Source organism: Natator depressus, chromosome 3 (genome assembly GCF_965152275.1).
Source record: "Natator depressus isolate rNatDep1 chromosome 3, rNatDep2.hap1, whole genome shotgun sequence".
NCBI lineage: Eukaryota > Metazoa > Chordata > Testudines > Cheloniidae > Natator > Natator depressus.
In genome coordinates this window covers 62,036,932-62,054,461 of record NC_134236.1, presented here as the reverse complement: position 1 = coordinate 62,054,461, position 17,530 = coordinate 62,036,932, and the positions used below count along the sequence as shown (strand labels likewise).

At 40.8% G+C, this 17,530-nt stretch overlaps 1 protein-coding gene across 1 annotated transcript in view; it reads right to left on the bottom strand.

Moving 5' to 3' along the window:
- MEI4 (meiotic double-stranded break formation protein 4) overlaps positions 1-17,530 on the bottom strand; it is a 118,201-nt gene that overhangs the window by 56,790 nt on the left and 43,881 nt on the right. The window contains exon 4 of the mRNA XM_074946856.1: positions 366-497. Within this exon, the coding sequence (XP_074802957.1) occupies positions 366-497 (132 nt within the window). The remainder of the gene's footprint in view (positions 1-365; positions 498-17,530) is intronic.

Sequence of the window (17,530 nt, the reverse complement as noted above, 5' to 3'; positions counted from 1 at the left end):
GCCACTACCAGTGCAGTTTCTACAAAACAGATGTCAAACAGATCAGAGGTCTATTGTGCGTGTATTTGAATATAAGATATTTTGAGACCTGGTCCTTGTTTGGAAATTTCTTCAATTTGCTGATCTTTCACTTAAAAGGAAATCACATGCTATTTTTGTAGAATGAAAAATTTAACTTTCAAAAGTATCTAAAACTTGATAGAAGATAAGTTTAAATCTGAAAGTCAACAACTTTTGTGGATCTTTTTGTTATTTTAAATTAAGAGATTGAAACAGAGCTCTAGTGTTAAAAAGCTGTACCATTTAAATAAGTATTATGGTTTACTTTGCTTCATGACAATATAAAATTTTCAACAGAATAGTACCTGGTGGGCTTGCTGCAACTCATCAGCAAATTGATTTACTTCAGATAACAGCAGAGATATTATAGACTTTCTTAATATGTTGCACCTTCCCAGCAAAACAAGGGTGTGGGACACGGGATACTGCACCTGAAACTGAATATAAGTAGCTGTGAGTTCTATCTTTTCAACATCTGTCCCAACCTTTACTTTACTCTTTACTTATATATACACACACAAATACACAGAGACTTTTAAATTAAAAAAAATAAATATGTAAAAAGGAAGACATGGAAAAATGAAGACATTAAAAAAAACACACCTTACTTCTGACAGCTAAAAACTACATCAATTAAAACACACACATATACACACACAGGTTTTAAATGTGAGGATCTTGGTGTTTTTTGGAAATGGTTGGGTGCTAGTGTGCCCAGGCTCAGCCCCGCCCCCAGCACCCAACCAATACACTCAAGTTTCTCACATTTAGTATCTCACCTCTGGCTGTCTCAACAGATTTGTGTGCTGTCCGTTAGGAAACTGTAAGCTCCTTGGAGCACAGTCATGTCTTCAGTACCTTATATAGTGCAAAGCACACTATCACCAACAATTATCAATGGCAGAATGCTCAGAACAAGTTGCTGACAAATCAGTCTAAAAATATTGAGTGGGGACAGGAAGAGGTCATATATACATTAGTTCACTGTGGGCAGAAAATAGTAATTTGCATTTCTAATCACACTTTCCATCTCAAGCTCTCAAACAGCATTACAAACATTAACAAAATTAGCCTTTACTTCCCCATGAGTTAGTATTTAAGATTTTATAGAAGATGAAACAAGAGGCACAGAGCTGAAGATCCTACCAGAAAGTGTGGCAGAGCAAAGAAGAAAACTCAGCCCTCCCAATTCACCTCGTGTTCCTTAAACACAAAGCCATGCAGGACATATCCTCACTAAACCCAGAATGGCTATGTGCCCTCTGTGCCTATCAAAAGCACACTTAAATCACCTTAATCTTACTGCCTTATGCTAGACAACATAATATAGGAACATGACTTCTTATAAAACCTTCAGAAATGGATGGTCATGAAGGAAACAATGAACCTCTACTTAATAGAAGAGAAAATTTATGGAAGTAGAAGAGAATGGAACATACATTTATAATTGTGTTCACCCCAGCATAGTTTGAAAAAAACCAAACAGATTCACAGAAACCAGTGAAGGAACAATAGCATCTAGAGCACCTAACCAAGATTGGGGTCCCATTGTGCAAAACAGTACATGACAGTCCCTTTCTTAAAGAAAAAGCACTCGCAGCCTAAATAGACATGACAGGCACATAGCAAGTGGAAAGAAATATACACATACAAACAGAGTGATGGTTCATAACCAGCATATGAGTGACCTAATTGTTTGTTTGGTTTACATATTATTTTGGGGGGTTGTTTATTTTTCATTTTATTACATTCAACCAATTATAGGACAAAGGCTGTTAAGGAAGGGGATTACCTAAAAGGATCAACACAGGAATGGAGGGAGGACAATCAGGGGAGGGAGGCAACAAATTCTCATCTGTGTATTTCCAGATCCAACAAAACCTGGTTGTCATAGTACAATAGAATCTCAGAGTTATGAGCACCATAGTTACGAACGGACCAGTCAACCACACACTTCATCTGGAAATAGTAGTACACAATCAGGCAGCTGCAAAGGAACAACCCCCCCACACACACACACAAAAAGCAGCATGCACAGTACTGTGTTAAATGTAAACTACTAAAAAAAATAAAGGGAAAGCAGCATTTTTCTTTTGCATAGTAAAGTTTCAAAGCTGTATTAAGTCAATGTTCAGTTGTAAACTTTTGAAAGAACCATAACAGTTTGTTCAGAGTTATGAACATTTCAGAGGCATGAACAACCTCCATATTTGAGGTGTTTGTAACTCTGAGGTTCTACTGTATGCAAAACCCATTCACAGATTCATTCAGTAAAGTCACTTCTACGGTCGCTAGAATCCAAGCAATGTATCATCATCATCATCATCATCATGACAGTAGGAAATATACTGTAAGGTCCTCTAATATGATTACATTTTCACAGATACCAAACGGAAACAGTATAAACATGAAATGTATGTGAGGAAAAGGTAAATAAACCTCCAAACAATTAAAATTACTTGGAACGTTATCATAATATTAAGAGATAGATCATATAAAACGCAACAATATTATGTTAAAGCTTTATAAAGCATGTGTGGAGTTGACTGCAAGCAGTCTTCAGAGTTATAGGAGATGTCATTTTATGACAAGTCTATCTTGACTCCTTCAGGATGTCCCATCACACCATATTACTTTACACACACATTTACTAAAGTAACCATCCATTGTTTTCTCGACTGTCCGAAAGCAGGGCATACACATGGAAGGTATTTCTTTTAAATAAACACCCCACACACATCCCAAACTATAAACAATACTATCACTAGTTGAACAGCAAAAGAGTACCTCCATGCTAAGATAGAGTACGAGTACACCAGAAAGCTAGTGTATGTCTACTTCATGCAAGACAAATTATTCAATTTGCATTAACAATAAAGCTTACGCTCAAATAAATTGGTTAGTCTCTAAGGTGCCACAAGTACTCCTTTTCTTTTTGTGAATACAGACTAACATGACTGCTACTCTGAATAAAGTCTATGTAATTTCAGAGTAACAGCCGTGTTAGTCTGTATTCGCAAAAAGAAAAGGAGGACTTGTGGCACCTTAGAGACTAACCAATTTATTTCAGCATAAGCTTTCGTGACCTACAGCTCACTTCATCGGATGCATACTGTGGAAACTGCAGAAGACATTATATACACAGAGACCATGAAACAATACCTCCTCCCATCCCACTCTCCTGCTGGTAATAGCTTATCTAAAGTGATCACTCTCCTTACAATGTGTATGATAATCAAGTTGGGCCATTTCCAGCACAAATCCAGGTTTTCTCACCCTCCACCCCCCCCCCCCGCCCCACACCCAAACTCACTCTCCTGCTGGTAATAGCCCATCCAAAGTGACCACTCTCTTTACAATGTGTATGATAATCAAGGTGGGCCATTTCCAGCACAAATCCAGGTTCTCTCACCCCCCACCCCCCCTTTCCAAAAACCACACACACACAAACTCACTCTCCTGCTGGTAATAGTTTATCCAAGGTGACCACTCTCCCTGGAGAGTGGTCACCTTGGATAAGCTATTACCAGCAGGAGAGTGAGCTTGTGTGTGTGTGTTTTTTTGGGGGGCGGGGGAACCTGGATTTGTGCTGGAAATGGCCCACCTTGATTTTCATACACATTGTAAGGAGAGTGGTCACTTTGGATGGGCTATTACCAGCAGGAGAGTGAGTTTGAGTGTGGGGCGGGGGGGGGGGGGGGTGGAGGGTCAGAAAACCTGGATTTGTGCTGGAAATGGCCCAACTTGATTATCATACACATTGTAAGGAGAGTGATCACTTTAGATAAGCTATTACCAGCAGGAGAGTGGGATGGGAGGAGGTATTGTTTCATGGTCTCTGTGTATATAATGTCTTCTGCAGTTTCCACAGTATGCATCCGATGAAGTGAGCTGTAGCTCACGAAAGCTTATGCTCAAATAAATTGGTTAGTCTCTAAGGTGCCACAAGTACTCCTTTTCTTTCTATGTAATTGTAATTGGAGATCACAGGCATGTTGATCTTATATGGCCTTAAACCAGGACACAATGATATGTGGCATTTGTACAAGACGTCATTCACAATGTTATGGTTGCTCTTTGCAGGAATAATTTAGACAACTACAGGTTTGAAAGATTTTCTGATGTATCCACTAATAATATATAACTGGAGCAGCACTTGTTGTATGTGGATCATTCTGCCTTCTAGACAGCCTGCATAGTCCCTGTAGATCTAGATAAGGTTAAGTAAGTTGCAAATTGTTACACAGAGGTTTAGGCAATGCCACAAACAAGCATGTTTCATATTATACGAATGCAAGTCATCTTTACTGACTTCATTTCTCATTTTTATGCATTAAGGCTGGATACATATTTTACAAATTCTACATCTTTTAGACAATAACCTTGAGCATGTTAGCAAACTAACTTGCCTTTGGAGTCAGGAATACCAAACCACCATGATTTCCAGTGTCATTTATTTAGGCTGTAAAAAGTCAATTTCTGTATTATTTATACAACATTTTCTATCAGCCTAGCAAATATTTCTTGGGATGGAAAAAAAATATATAAGAAATTTTATTTTAAAAAATTACCTACAACTATAGCCACCTCAAATACTACCCAGCATTTCATTTCTAGCCTTAGTACAGGATTCGAGCCACTTTGCTTTAAATAATTAGTCATTGCCAATGCTGTATTTAGAGGTCTCACTAAAGTGGCCACCTTCAAAGTGAAGTTTCAACTGAAATTTGACCATAATCCTCTGATTTATTAAGCTGGCTTTGAGCTAGCGTTCCAGTACAAAACAGACTCAAAACCAGAGTGACTGGCCAAAGGAGGACTCCCCACAATGTAGGGAAGAGCCCCTATAGCAACTCCTGTGCCTGGTGCAGCTCTCATGGCTGGGGAATGGAGTGAACAGTTAGTGAGCCCCTGTGATCTCTGGGACCATTGACAGCTTGCAGAGTTTAGAGCAGCACACTAATGCATGACTTGTAGTTACAATGAAAAGTTGTATATGAAGTTATATGATAATTTCCTTATATACTATTCAATATGGTTAGTCAAAGCAGAGGTAATGTAAACATTATACAGAATTCAGATCTAAATTCATACAAATCTGTAGCTAGTCTAGGAAGTCCCACTTTCTTAAATTTATTAACAAAATAATATTAATAAACAATAGCTTTTTACGTTGTTGCAGTTCGCACAAGTAGCTGTTGTATTCAGCAAGTAGCGTCAAATGTCCTGTGAGAAAAATCTGCAATTACTGCTTAAATTAAACAGCAAAGACCATCACCTATTTGCTAATTTTTTTCCTGACACTGGTCACTAATAATTCTACCCAAAACCTCAGGTCCGATCATATTAAATAAAGTTTAATTCACTCCACTGTTCTTATTTAAAACCCTTGGAAAGTTGGAAAGGGACTATACTTGGAATAAAGCAGATTTTGCTACCGTTTGTCCCAGATAATTCTACAATATATTGGGCTCTACTATGTGAGCAGCACAAGCAAAGTTTACAACGCTAATTAAAAGTTGTCTTACAGAACAGATTCCAGACCCTTCAAAATAATTCCATACATCATGAACTTACGGTAATACCACATACCTCTTAATGAAAAGGCCACCTGAATCAGTGAAAGTTGAGAAACAGGATTTCAATGAGCATTTGACCTATGTTAGGAGCATAGGACTAGACCTCTGATGTTGTCTTTCTCCAAAGAATATATAGGCACATTTTTTAAAACAATTAACACGTTAATGATATCTTTTTTCCCTTCCACTTTCTCACTTTTCTCCCTTCTTATTTTTACCTTATAGATTTTTTCCAGAGTATATAAAAGCCACTGAAATAAAATATTAAATCTATACAAAATGTTTTGAAAAATTTCCAAAGGCATTGGACACCCACAGCTCCCAGACTTCAATGAATCCTGTTACCAATGTAGCAAAATTCTAGGGCTGTTGATTAATCGCAATTAACTCACATGATTAACTCAAAAAAATTAAAAATATTAATCGCGATTAATTGCACTGTTAAACAATAGAATATCAATTGAAATGTATTAAATATTTGTGGATGTATTTCCTACATTTTCAAATATTGATATATTTGAATATATCAATTTCAATTACAACACAGAATACAAAGTGTACAGTGCTCACTTTACATTATTTTTATTACAAATATTTGCGCTGTAAAAAGAAACAAAAGAAATAATATTTTTCAATTCACCTAATACAAGTACTGTAGTGCAGTGGTTCTCAAATTTTTTTTTCCGCGGACCACTTGAAAATTGCTGAGGGTCTTGGCGGACCACTTAATGATCTTTCCAAATGTTGTTTATACCATTAGCTAACTATTGTAATGCGCTTTGGATAAAAGCGCTATATAAAATAACTTAATAATAAATGTTTTTTTGTTCTACAAATAAAAGCTCACAACTCATATTTTAATATCAGTAGTCTTACCTTTCTAATGCAATGGATGTGCCCTCTCTCCCCCACTGCAGCAGCCCCCAAGCTGGGGCTGGGAAGGAGGGCTGTCTCTCCCCAGGAGCCGCAGCCCTGGAGCTGGGGAAAGTTGCCTCTTTCTCTGGCTGCAGCAGCCCTGCATGTCCCAAATTTCCCCCACACCCTCTTTTCACCCGACTGCCCCTTCCCACCTGCCTCCTATTCCCCACAAGGCTACCACTTCACCTTATATCTGCGTCTTCTCCAGGGTCCAGGCACCTAAGTAGCGGAGCCATGCCTGCACGGCTCCACTAATTAGGTGGGTGGCCCTTCATTCTCTCATGTGCAGCTGCCCAGGCACGCACCTTAGAAGGAACTATCCGCGGACCACAGTTTGAGAACCTCTGCTGTAGTGCAATCGCTGTATCATAATACAGCTCACTTCATCGGATGTACACTGTGGAAAATACAGAAGATGTTTTTATACACACAAACCATGAAAAAATGGGTGATTATCACTACAAAAGGTTCTCTCTCCCCCCCACCCCACTCTCCTGCTGGTAATAGCTTATGTAAAGTGATCACTCTCCTTACAGTGTGTATGATAATCAAGGTGGGCCATTTCCAGCACAAATCCAAGGTTTAACAAGAACGTCGGGGGGGGGGGAGGAGGTAGGAAAAAACAAGGGGAAATAGGTTACCTTGCATAATGACTTAGCCACTCCCAGTCTCTATTCAAGCCTAACTTAATTGTATCCAATTTGCAAATGAATTCCAATTCAGCAGTCTCTCGCTGGAGTCTGGATTTGAAGTTTTTCTGTTGTAACATCGCAACTTTCATGTCTGTAATCGCGTGACCAGAGAGATTGAAGTGTTCTCCGACTGGTTTATGAATGTTATAATTCTTGACATCTGATTTGTGTCCATTTATTCTTTTACGTAGAGACTGTCCAGTTTGCCCAATGTACATGGCAGAGGGGCATTGCTGGCACATGATGGCATATATCACATTGGTAGATGTGCAGGTGAACGAGCCTCTGATAGTGTGGCTGATGTGATTAGGCCCTGTGATGGTGTCCCCTGAATAGATATGTGGGCACAGTTGGCAACGGGCACTGTTGCAAGGATAGGTTCCTGGGTTAGTGGTTCTGTTGTGTGGTATGTGGTTGCTGGTGAGTATTCGCTTCAGGTTGGGGGGCTGTCCTACTTACATGCTATTCCTACCTACATGCCTCCAGCTTTCACCCTGACCACACCACACGATCCATTGTCTACAGCCAAGCTCTGCGATACAACCGCATTTGCTCCAACCCCTCAGACAGAGACAAACACCTACAAGATCTCTATCAAGCATTCTTACAACTACAGTACCCACCTGCAGAAGTGAAGAAACAGATTGATAGAGCCAGAAGAGTTCCCAGAAGTCACCTACTACAGGACAGGCCTAACGAAGAAAATAACAGAACGCCACTAGCAGTCACCTTCAGCCCCCAACTAAAACCCCTAGACAGGCCAGTCCTTGCCTACAAACAGCCCCCCAACCTGAAGCGAATACTCACCAGCAACCACATACCACACACATCAATGGGTGAAAGAGAAAATAGTGGGGCTAAAGAAAAAGACAGAACCATGGACCATGTGACTTGTACGAGCACCATTACATTCCAGAACTATTCATACAGATTACTTGTGAGAAGAAAGCCACCAGAAGCAGCACATTAGCTGAGCCTGAGAAGCAGACTGACTGACCTCTCCGATCCCGTAATCCGATATCCTAGAAGCTCAGAGATTTAACCTCTACCTTCAGATCAGCATGCCTGAAGAGCTCCTGAGGGCCAGGTGAACACTGTAGAGCTCTCAGATCCTATAGCCCCTTTAGGTCCATGACTCACAACTGGCTTCCTTGAGATAGCGTATCCTTCTTTCCTACTCTCTCAGTTCCATATCTTGATTCCCGTGCCCAGTCCCAGATTTTCCTGACTGCAGACTTTTTAACATCCACATGAGCTGCCGTGGATCTTAGTATAGTTCAGATGGGTCTGGCTGACTTAATAACGCTGGACTTTACCAACATCCAAAAGGGCTTTGTCACATGATGCAGAGATCTATGTAGCTTCCTGTGGACCTCGAAGGAATCAAGTGTCTCAGACGCCAAGTTTATAACCACACAGAAACCTTATTTCAAATTGATCCAAAATGAAACAAACAGTAAATGCTCCACTGCCATGAAATAAGAGGGCAACAGAGAAGTCCAGCAATGAAGTCCTCTCCATCATCCACTTCTCAACGGTTACTGTACTGGAAGTTTTGAACCCCCCATTCTTTGACCTCCCTATACAGTCTCTTTGGGACACCTCAGGCTCTGGGTGGGAAAGAACATGGCTTCTACTACAGAGCAGCAAAACAAGAAACTAACCTTCTTTGAGAATATTTCAAACTAGAGTTGTTCTTTGAGCTCCTGCCTGCAAAAAGCCTAAGATTAACTAAGGCTTTACAGGTTCAGGTCCCTCCTAAAACCTAGTGAGTATATCCTCTAAATGGGTTTTAAATTAACTGGAACCAGTGAGGAAAAAAATCTGAGTTCCTCTCGACAGCTCAATGAAAACATCTGCACAGTACACAGCAGAATAATCAGAGAGCAAACAAACTGTTCTGTTGTATTAAGAAGGGGATAGAAAAACACTGGAAATATTATATAAATTGATGGTACTATAATTCTATGTTAATTGTGGTAACACTATATTCAATTTTGGTCACTACATCTCAAAAAAACATTTACTAGAAATAGAAAGGGTTTAGAGGACAGCAAAATAGATGTTTGGAAAAACTTTCATATGTGAAAGGTATATGAAGGTTAGAACTATTGAAATTCGAAAGCAGACAAATAAGAGATGACATGATAGAGGTATAGGACTAGAGAAAGTCAATCAGACACTTCTTCTCACCTCTTACAATACTATAACCAGGAGACATCCAACACATTTAAAAAGACACATTTAAAACAGAAAAGGAAATTTTTTAAAATGTATTTTTAACATCACAGTTAACCTATGGAAATCACTTTAGGGAACAATCCAACCACTATTTGCTTGGGGAAAAACTTCTCTTTTAGGCAGACCATTCTGCCTGTTCATTATGGACTGAGTTTGTTTTTTTGCAAAATCCTCTGAAACATCTAGTATAATTCACAGTCAGAAACACTACTGAACTTCCCTCTTTGAAAGAGACTCAAATAATAAATTTGTATCCCAGGGTGCCAGTTATGATAAAATTGCATAAGCTTGGATTAATCATGAAGCTTGAATTATATTTAAATCTAACTACCTAACACAGAATTGCCTCCATTTGCTGGAGACAATAGTAAAAACATTCAGTTTTACGAATAAGTGCATGATACAAATTGTAAATATTGAGCATTTTACATATTTATTAATGTCTCTATTAGCTGACAGAGATGCAGTAAACCCACTTACCTGAACTGGTACAGGAGGATGTTTAGTATTTACAAGTCAGCTTCATCATTAATTGCATATAGGCTAACCTTACTTAGACAGTGTAAGAGAGATCAGAGGGGTGAAGTAATATCTTTTATTGGACCAACTTCTTTTGGTGAGAGAGACACAAGCTTTCAGCAACAGAAGTTGGTCCACAAAAAGATACTACCTCAGCCACTTTGTCTCTAATATCCTGGGACCAACACGGCTACAAATGCCAACAGCATTGTCTTAATAATAAAGTTATCTACAAACAGTGAACATAAATACAATTTCATCTCTCAGTGGCCTATTCATGGATCATCTTTTAGTTTTGTCTGGAAATAATGGCAAAATGAATTTGTTCTTAAATATTCAAATTGATATACAGTAAAATTCAAAATATTACATGTCTTTTATTAGTAACAAAAATATAAAATATATTGAGCTCACAAAAAATATACAGTAAGAGTAAAAAAAAAAAAACTAAACAAGAATCCGTTTAGCCCGTTCTTGGGCTGGATTAATGGTTTGTATCCAATAAAACCTATGCTGTTAGGAATCTGTTTTTTTGTTTTTTTAAATGTACTGGCAAAAAATTTATTGGACTTTGGACTTCTTGGTATATATCTTTACCACTGGAAAAATCCCAAGATATGAATTATTCATTTTAGAATTATCTTGATCAGGCTGTATTAAGACACCTCTTTCTGAAAAGGGGTTATCTGAAACTCAGAAATATTAACCAGTAGCAAGTTTCATAAAGGCAAATTCTCTGAGTACCAGCACAATTCATGTTTCAACTCTGCACGGTTATCCAAAAACAAATGCACTACATCAAAAACTAAGGGATTGTGTGCATACTTGTATGTTTGACTGATATACACCTTCAATACCTTGATGATTCACTTCTTTCAAAAGGGACTAGGGTCCTTGGAGATGCAGCATCTAAATGACTAGCTATGTTGGTATTCCTAAACACTAATTTTAACACTTAATTTTCTATTCGTCTTTTTTTGTTTTCTCCACTTCACTCACTTTGATCCACTTTTGTTGTCATTTTAAAATTCTCACTCTTATGTGGATGGTATTCATTGTAACTGTTCTTTCTTACCTTTATTCTTTTATTACCCTCCACCTTGCTATCTGCTTCCTTTATTAATTTTCTCTTCATCTTCTAACTCATTCTTCTATTGTCATTTTAAAGATTATGCTATTTCTCTTCTAAGCTTCAACTCCTTGGCATACTTTACTCCGTTTTGCTCAAATTCTTCAACACTCTAACACTCATCTCAAGACCTCTCTCCCTCCCCCTTTTTAAAGCTCCTTCTTGAAGAGAAGAGACCTCAAACATTACATCTTTTCTATTAACACAATATTTTATTCTCCCCCAGGACTACCTGTTCATGCGTTTTGTTGTTACTTTTTGCTTTATTGGTGTGGTCTTTTGTTACTATTCTGCAGTACTTTGAATAAAACATACTAAAATGCAGCAAAATACACAATGCTGCACTAGGAGACAGTGCTTGGCTGACATTGCTGGCAAGGGGTAGTCCTGGGCCACTGCAGGCTTTGTAGAGGGAGAGATTGGCAGCTGCTCCATGGTCAACAGTCAGGGCTCTATTCTATGCCCTCCCTCCACGATCACCTTAGTCCTAATGTATGGGACATATAAGTCAGAGGAAGGGAAGGCAAGAGAAGGTGCAATGAGACAAGGGTTGTGCTTAAAATTCTAACCCATCCATTTGTCTGTTTAGGTAATCTCCTCTGGACCACCTCACTGGATTTGGTGAGTGTTTTTAGACTGTCATGTTTTTCATAAACAGTTACTATTTGACTTGAATAGCTATCTCCAAAGGAGAGCAGATTACTTAGAAAATTTAACTGAATTTAACAGTTAGCAGACTCAGCCATTACCTCTCTCGTACTAGATCACAAGTCTGGCAAGACCTCTCAATATTCCTATGACTTAACTGTTGTTCTGTCCTATAACTGATGTTCTAAAACCAGTCAAAATGTGCTGCTTCTCAACGGTAAATACACTTGGGTCTCAATTAATTCAAGGAAAGAGAAGTTTACTTACCTGTAACTGGAGGTTCTTTGAGATGTGCGGCCCCTATCTGTGGAGTTATGCATGCGCACCATACATTCAGAGCCGGAAAATTTGAAAATAGTGTCGGTTGGTCCATGCGTGCACCCTGGCTTACCTCAAGCATCCAATAGAGGGGATAAAGGGTGGGGTGGACCGAATGCCTCTCCAGTTCTTTTTTCCACTGTGAATCAGAGACTATCCGAAGCAGAGGGGAAGGAGAGTGGACAGTGGGATACAGATAGAGAGCATGGATTTCAAAGAACCTCCAATTACAGGTAAGTAACCTCCTCTTATTATTGGAGTGATGGCCCTTATTATAGTCCATTGTGGGTGACTGACAAGAAGGACCTAAGAAGGAGCAGAGTGTGAGCACGTAGACAGTAGGGCTGAATGAAGGACAGTCATTCCAAAGGAGGCATCAGCAGAGGAGTTGTAGACTAGGGCACAGTGTCTCATAAACATGTGAACAGAGCCCATGTGGCTGCTTTACAGATCTCAAGGAGGGATACACCTCGCGAAGCAATGCCATAGTCGCTCCTTGTGCTCTCACGGAATGAGCTCTTACTCCATGGGGGTGAGGGAGGTTCAATAGTTGATAAAGTAGAGTGCAGCCAGAGAACCATTTGGAGATCTTCATCTTCAGTGGAGAGGGTGGAGAGTGCTTGTCCCCTGATTCTTTCTGTTATAGTGATGAACAGTCTTGGTGACTTCCTGATTGGTTTTGTTCTGTGTAACTAAAATGCCAAGGCTCACCGGACACTAAGGGCATGGAGTCTGTTCCAGTAAGGAAGCATGCTGTTTAGGGAAGAACATAGGTAAGTGGATCGGTTCAAGGAAATTTTTGAAACAACCTTGCGGGTGAATTTGGGGTGTAAACATAATAAAACCTTATCTTTAAGGAATACAGTGTAAGGAGGATCTGTCATCATCGCTCCAAGCTCACCAACCTTGTGGCTGAGATGATGGCTACATGGAATGTGACCTTTCTGATGAGAAGGGACATGGAGCAGGAAGCTAGGAGTTCAAAGGGTGGCCTTGTGAGTTCAGAGAGAACAAGGTTCAAGTCCTACTGACGGGTAGGCTTGTGAATAGGCATGAAAGTTCTGATTAGGCCCTTCCAAAATCTTGAGATCAGTGGGTGAATGAAGACCGAGTGCCCCTGAGAAGGAGGATAGTACGCACTGAGTGCTGCCAGGTGGACTTGTAAGGAGCTGATGGATAGGCCTGACGTCTTTAGAGAAAAGGATACAGTCTAAAATGAGAGTGATATCTGTATATACTGGAAGAACGTTCTTTTGATGTGCCCAAGAAGAAAAACATTTCCACTGAGCCAGGGAATATTGCCTTTGGGAATCCTTCCTACAGTTGGAAAGTATGCAGAACATGAGCACTCTAAAGACGGTACCCATCCAAAAATCAAGCCCTGAGGTGACAAATGCAGAACAGGCTGATTTATCTTACCGTTCTGCTGTATCAAGAGCTCAGGAAATGTCAGGAGGATGATTGGTACTCTGCATGACAGGCACAGGAGATTTGGGAACCAAAATTGTTGGGGCCAGTGGAGAGTGATCGGTATAACCTGTGCCCTGTCCTGCCAGATTTTGTGTAGAATTCATGGCAGAAGCAGTAATGGAGGGAAATCCACAGTTCAGGTTATTTGACCAAGAAGTACAGCATCACTTTGTGAGTGGCGATCTAGAGCTCCTCTGGAGCAGTATGTGATGCATTTTCAGTTCGCGATAGAGGTGAACAGATCTCTGGTTGGGGCTCCCCATAGACTGAAGATGTTGTGCAGCACCAAGTCATGGAGTTATCGCTCATGGTCGAGAGCAATAGGTCTGCTGAAGGACTTCATGAGTGTATTTTCATTTCCTGGGAAGGTAGGCTGCTGATGGTGTGTCAGCAACCAACTCACACTAGTTCCACAAGCTGACCGCTGTCACACGCAGGGAAACAGATTTCATTCCTCCTGCCTGTTGATGTAGAAGACGGTCAACGTGTTTGCCAACACTATTAAGCCACGCTTGAAGGTAATGAAGGTGGAGTCTTGTGACTGGCATGACATGAGTGCATGAGGCCATATGACCTAGGAGAGATAGGCATGTCCTGACTGGTACTCAAGGATTGTTTGTGATCTGGGCTATAATGTTGCTCATGGTCTGAAACCTGTCTGTGGGCAAGTAAGCTCTTGCAGTGACTGAATCCAGGGTGGCCATGATAAAGTCCAGAGACAGTGTGGGTGTGAGAACAGTTTTTTCGGCGTTTATACTGATCCTCAGGGAAGAAATGGAGGTGTAGCATCTTTAGAGTTAACATATGGGCCTCCTGGTGTAACATGGCAACAAGGAGCCAGTAGTCAAGGCAGGGGAAGAAAAGAGAGACCAAGGCATCTGGGGTGAGCTGACACTATCGCTAATACTTTGGTGAAGACTCTGGAGGCAGTTGCTAGCCCAGAAGGGAGTGCTCTGTACTGAAAATAGTCGGAGCCCACCACGTACCTGAGGAAGCATCTGAGAGCAGGATGAACATCGACATGGAAGTATGCATCCTTCATATCAAGAGCTGTAAACCATGTTCTTTTCTAGGAACAGTATTATAGAGGCCAGGATGACCATACAAAACTTGAGTTTAAAATGAAGTGGTTGAGGTCGAGAATTGGTCTCCATTCATCCTTCTTTTTGGGTATAAGGAAGTAAGCCAAGTAAAATCCCCTCCCTTGGTATTGAGGAGGGACATGTTCTATCACACCTCAATCTAACAGGGAGTCCACATGAGGCTATAATGGAGCACAAGTAGCGGATCTCAGCCACACTGCCCTAGCTGGCTCCATAATAGCCTCATCAATGGGGAGCACTATTTTGCCTGGAGGATGTCTAAGAGTTTGTGCTGGGATTCCTGAGCCTCTTCAAGAGGAATCTGAAGTTCACCAGCAACTCTACAAAAATGATCCTGGGACTGCCTGAAAAGATGGCGTGGGAGACGGAGACACAGGGGTTACCACCTCATCCAGAGATGAAGATGGCAGTTTTGCTGGTTCCGGCAGAGCCACTGGATCCAGTGCATCTTGCTCTTCCTGTTTGGAAGGATTGGGAGCAGGGGGTCTGAGTGCCTCTTTCAAGGGGAGGGGTGACACTAGCTGACCTGATTGACTCTGGTTTCAGGGCCCCCAAAATGGCCAGTAGGAAGGGTCAAAGGGGGACGCAGAGGCCCACATGGCATGGGGTGCCAGCAGCTCCAAGCTAAATGTGGAGGTTTGTCTCACAGTGATGTAAGTCTTTTGGGTGGCAGAGGATATATAAGGTACAAAACTTATGCTCCTCTTGATTGCAGTCTCCCAGTCAGGAGAAAGCGGATTCCTGTTCTAGAGGTGGTACCGCCAGAGCCATTGGAGGGAAGTTGTATTTCAAGAAAGGAATGGACGATAAACTTCTCCAAGCAGTTGACTCAACAGGTGGTGTTATGACATCCCTGGAAAGGAATCCAGATCCAGGAATGAGGAGATATCCTGTGGGGAAGCATGAGACCCAGCTCCCCCCTGGAGTGAGAGGGGTTGTCTGTGCCCAGACCAGTGGAGCTGGAAAAGGGTGCTGTCAAAGGCAGTGCCATGGATAGGTTGGGAACAGTCTTTTGTCAATGCCGATGGAATCCCAAGGTTTAGGAGGTGCCAAGGATGACAGTACCAACGGATCATGTTCCGGTCACTGGGACTTATCATAGAAGATTAGGGTTGGAAGAGACCTCAGGAGCTCATCTAGTCCAACCCCCTGCTCAAAGCAGGACCAACCTAAGCCTTCTTGGGCAGAGGTACTGGGCTTGCTCAGAGATTAATCTGAAAGTGTCAAAGTGTATTTCAAGTAAGAGTTAGTCTCATGTGTACGAGTGCTTCCTGAGAAAATCCCACCAGGGAGTCTATGAGAGTCGATTCTCTGGCACCAGTGTCAGACTTAGTAGCAGGAAGCTCATTCCTTCCTGAGGCAGGCCAATGTATAGGGGAGGAGGGTTCCTTGGCCTGGGTCCAATTAAAGTTTCATGGCTTTGTCCATGAGGTGGTTTTGGATACAGAGTGCTAGCCCTTCTTGAGTACAGCTGGGGAATGAGCAGCAGATACTGCACCTCACTACAATGTGAGCTTCTCTGAGGCAGCATCGCTGCCGAGAAGGATCATGGGCAGGAAGCACAGAGTTTGAAGCTTGGAGTGTAGGGAATCATCCAGTACCCGCAAAGGGTATGGGGGAGGGAGTTCCCCCAAAGATTAATCTAATACTAAAACTACGAAAACACTAGAACTATAAACTGTATAAAATGCTAAAATTATTTACAAAGCTAAATCTTATCTTAAGAGATGAAGACACACAGTGAGAAGAAACTGGAGAGGTAGTCGGTCTGCTCCACTGTTTATCCTGCCGATCGGTGGCACGAGGTGAGCCAGGGTGCATGCACAGACTGACAGACACATACGATTTTCAAATTCTCCAGCACCAGATGGATGGTGCGCATGCATAACCCCACAGTGGAGACCATCACTCAAAGAAGAACTGAAGCCCACTGTCTGTATACAGGTTTCAGAGTAGCAGCCGTGTTAGTCTGTAGCCGCAAAAAGAAAAAGGAGTACTTGTGGCACCTTAGAGACTAACCAATTTATTTGAGCATAAGCTTTCGTGAGCTACAGCTCACTTCATCGGATGCTAGTCTCTACGGTGCCACAAGTACTCCTTTTCTTTTTATCTGTATGCAGTAGAACCTTAGAGTTACAAATACCTTGGGAATGGAGGTGGTTTGTAAGTCTGAAATGTTCATAACTCTGAACAAAATGTTATGGTTCTTTCAAAAGTTTACAATTGAACATTGATTTAATACAACTTTGAAACTTTACTATGCAGAAGAAAAATGCTGCTTTTAACCATCTTAATTTAAATGAAACTTGAACAGAAAGTTTCCTTACCTTGTCAAATCTTTTTTTTTTTTTTAAACTTTCCCTGTATCTTTTAGTAATTTATGTTTAACACAGTATTGTACTGTATTTGGCTTTTTTGTTGGTTTGGTTGGTTTTTTGGTCTCTGCTGTTGCCTGATTGTGTACTTCCTGTTCCAAATGAGGTGTGCGGTTGACCAGTCAGTTTGTAACCCTGGTGTTCGTAACTCTAACGTTCTACTGTACTTGAAAGGAACTGGAGAAACAGGATAACCTTAATCTATTTTTAAATATTATCTGTCCCTGAATAGGGAGGCTCTTGTACATTGAGGAGTCAGGTAATGTCAATGTGACTGCTGACTACACAGATAGCAGATTACAATTGTATACAGCAATTTAGTGTCACCTATAGCTAGTTTAGTTATTGTGTCAAATAAAGCTATCTATATAAGACTATGATTTCTCTTTATTTGAAAATCTTAATCCTTGGTCATGCATGTAATTATACCTGAATATGACACACATTCATGATCTTTCAGGCACTGTTTTTGACTACT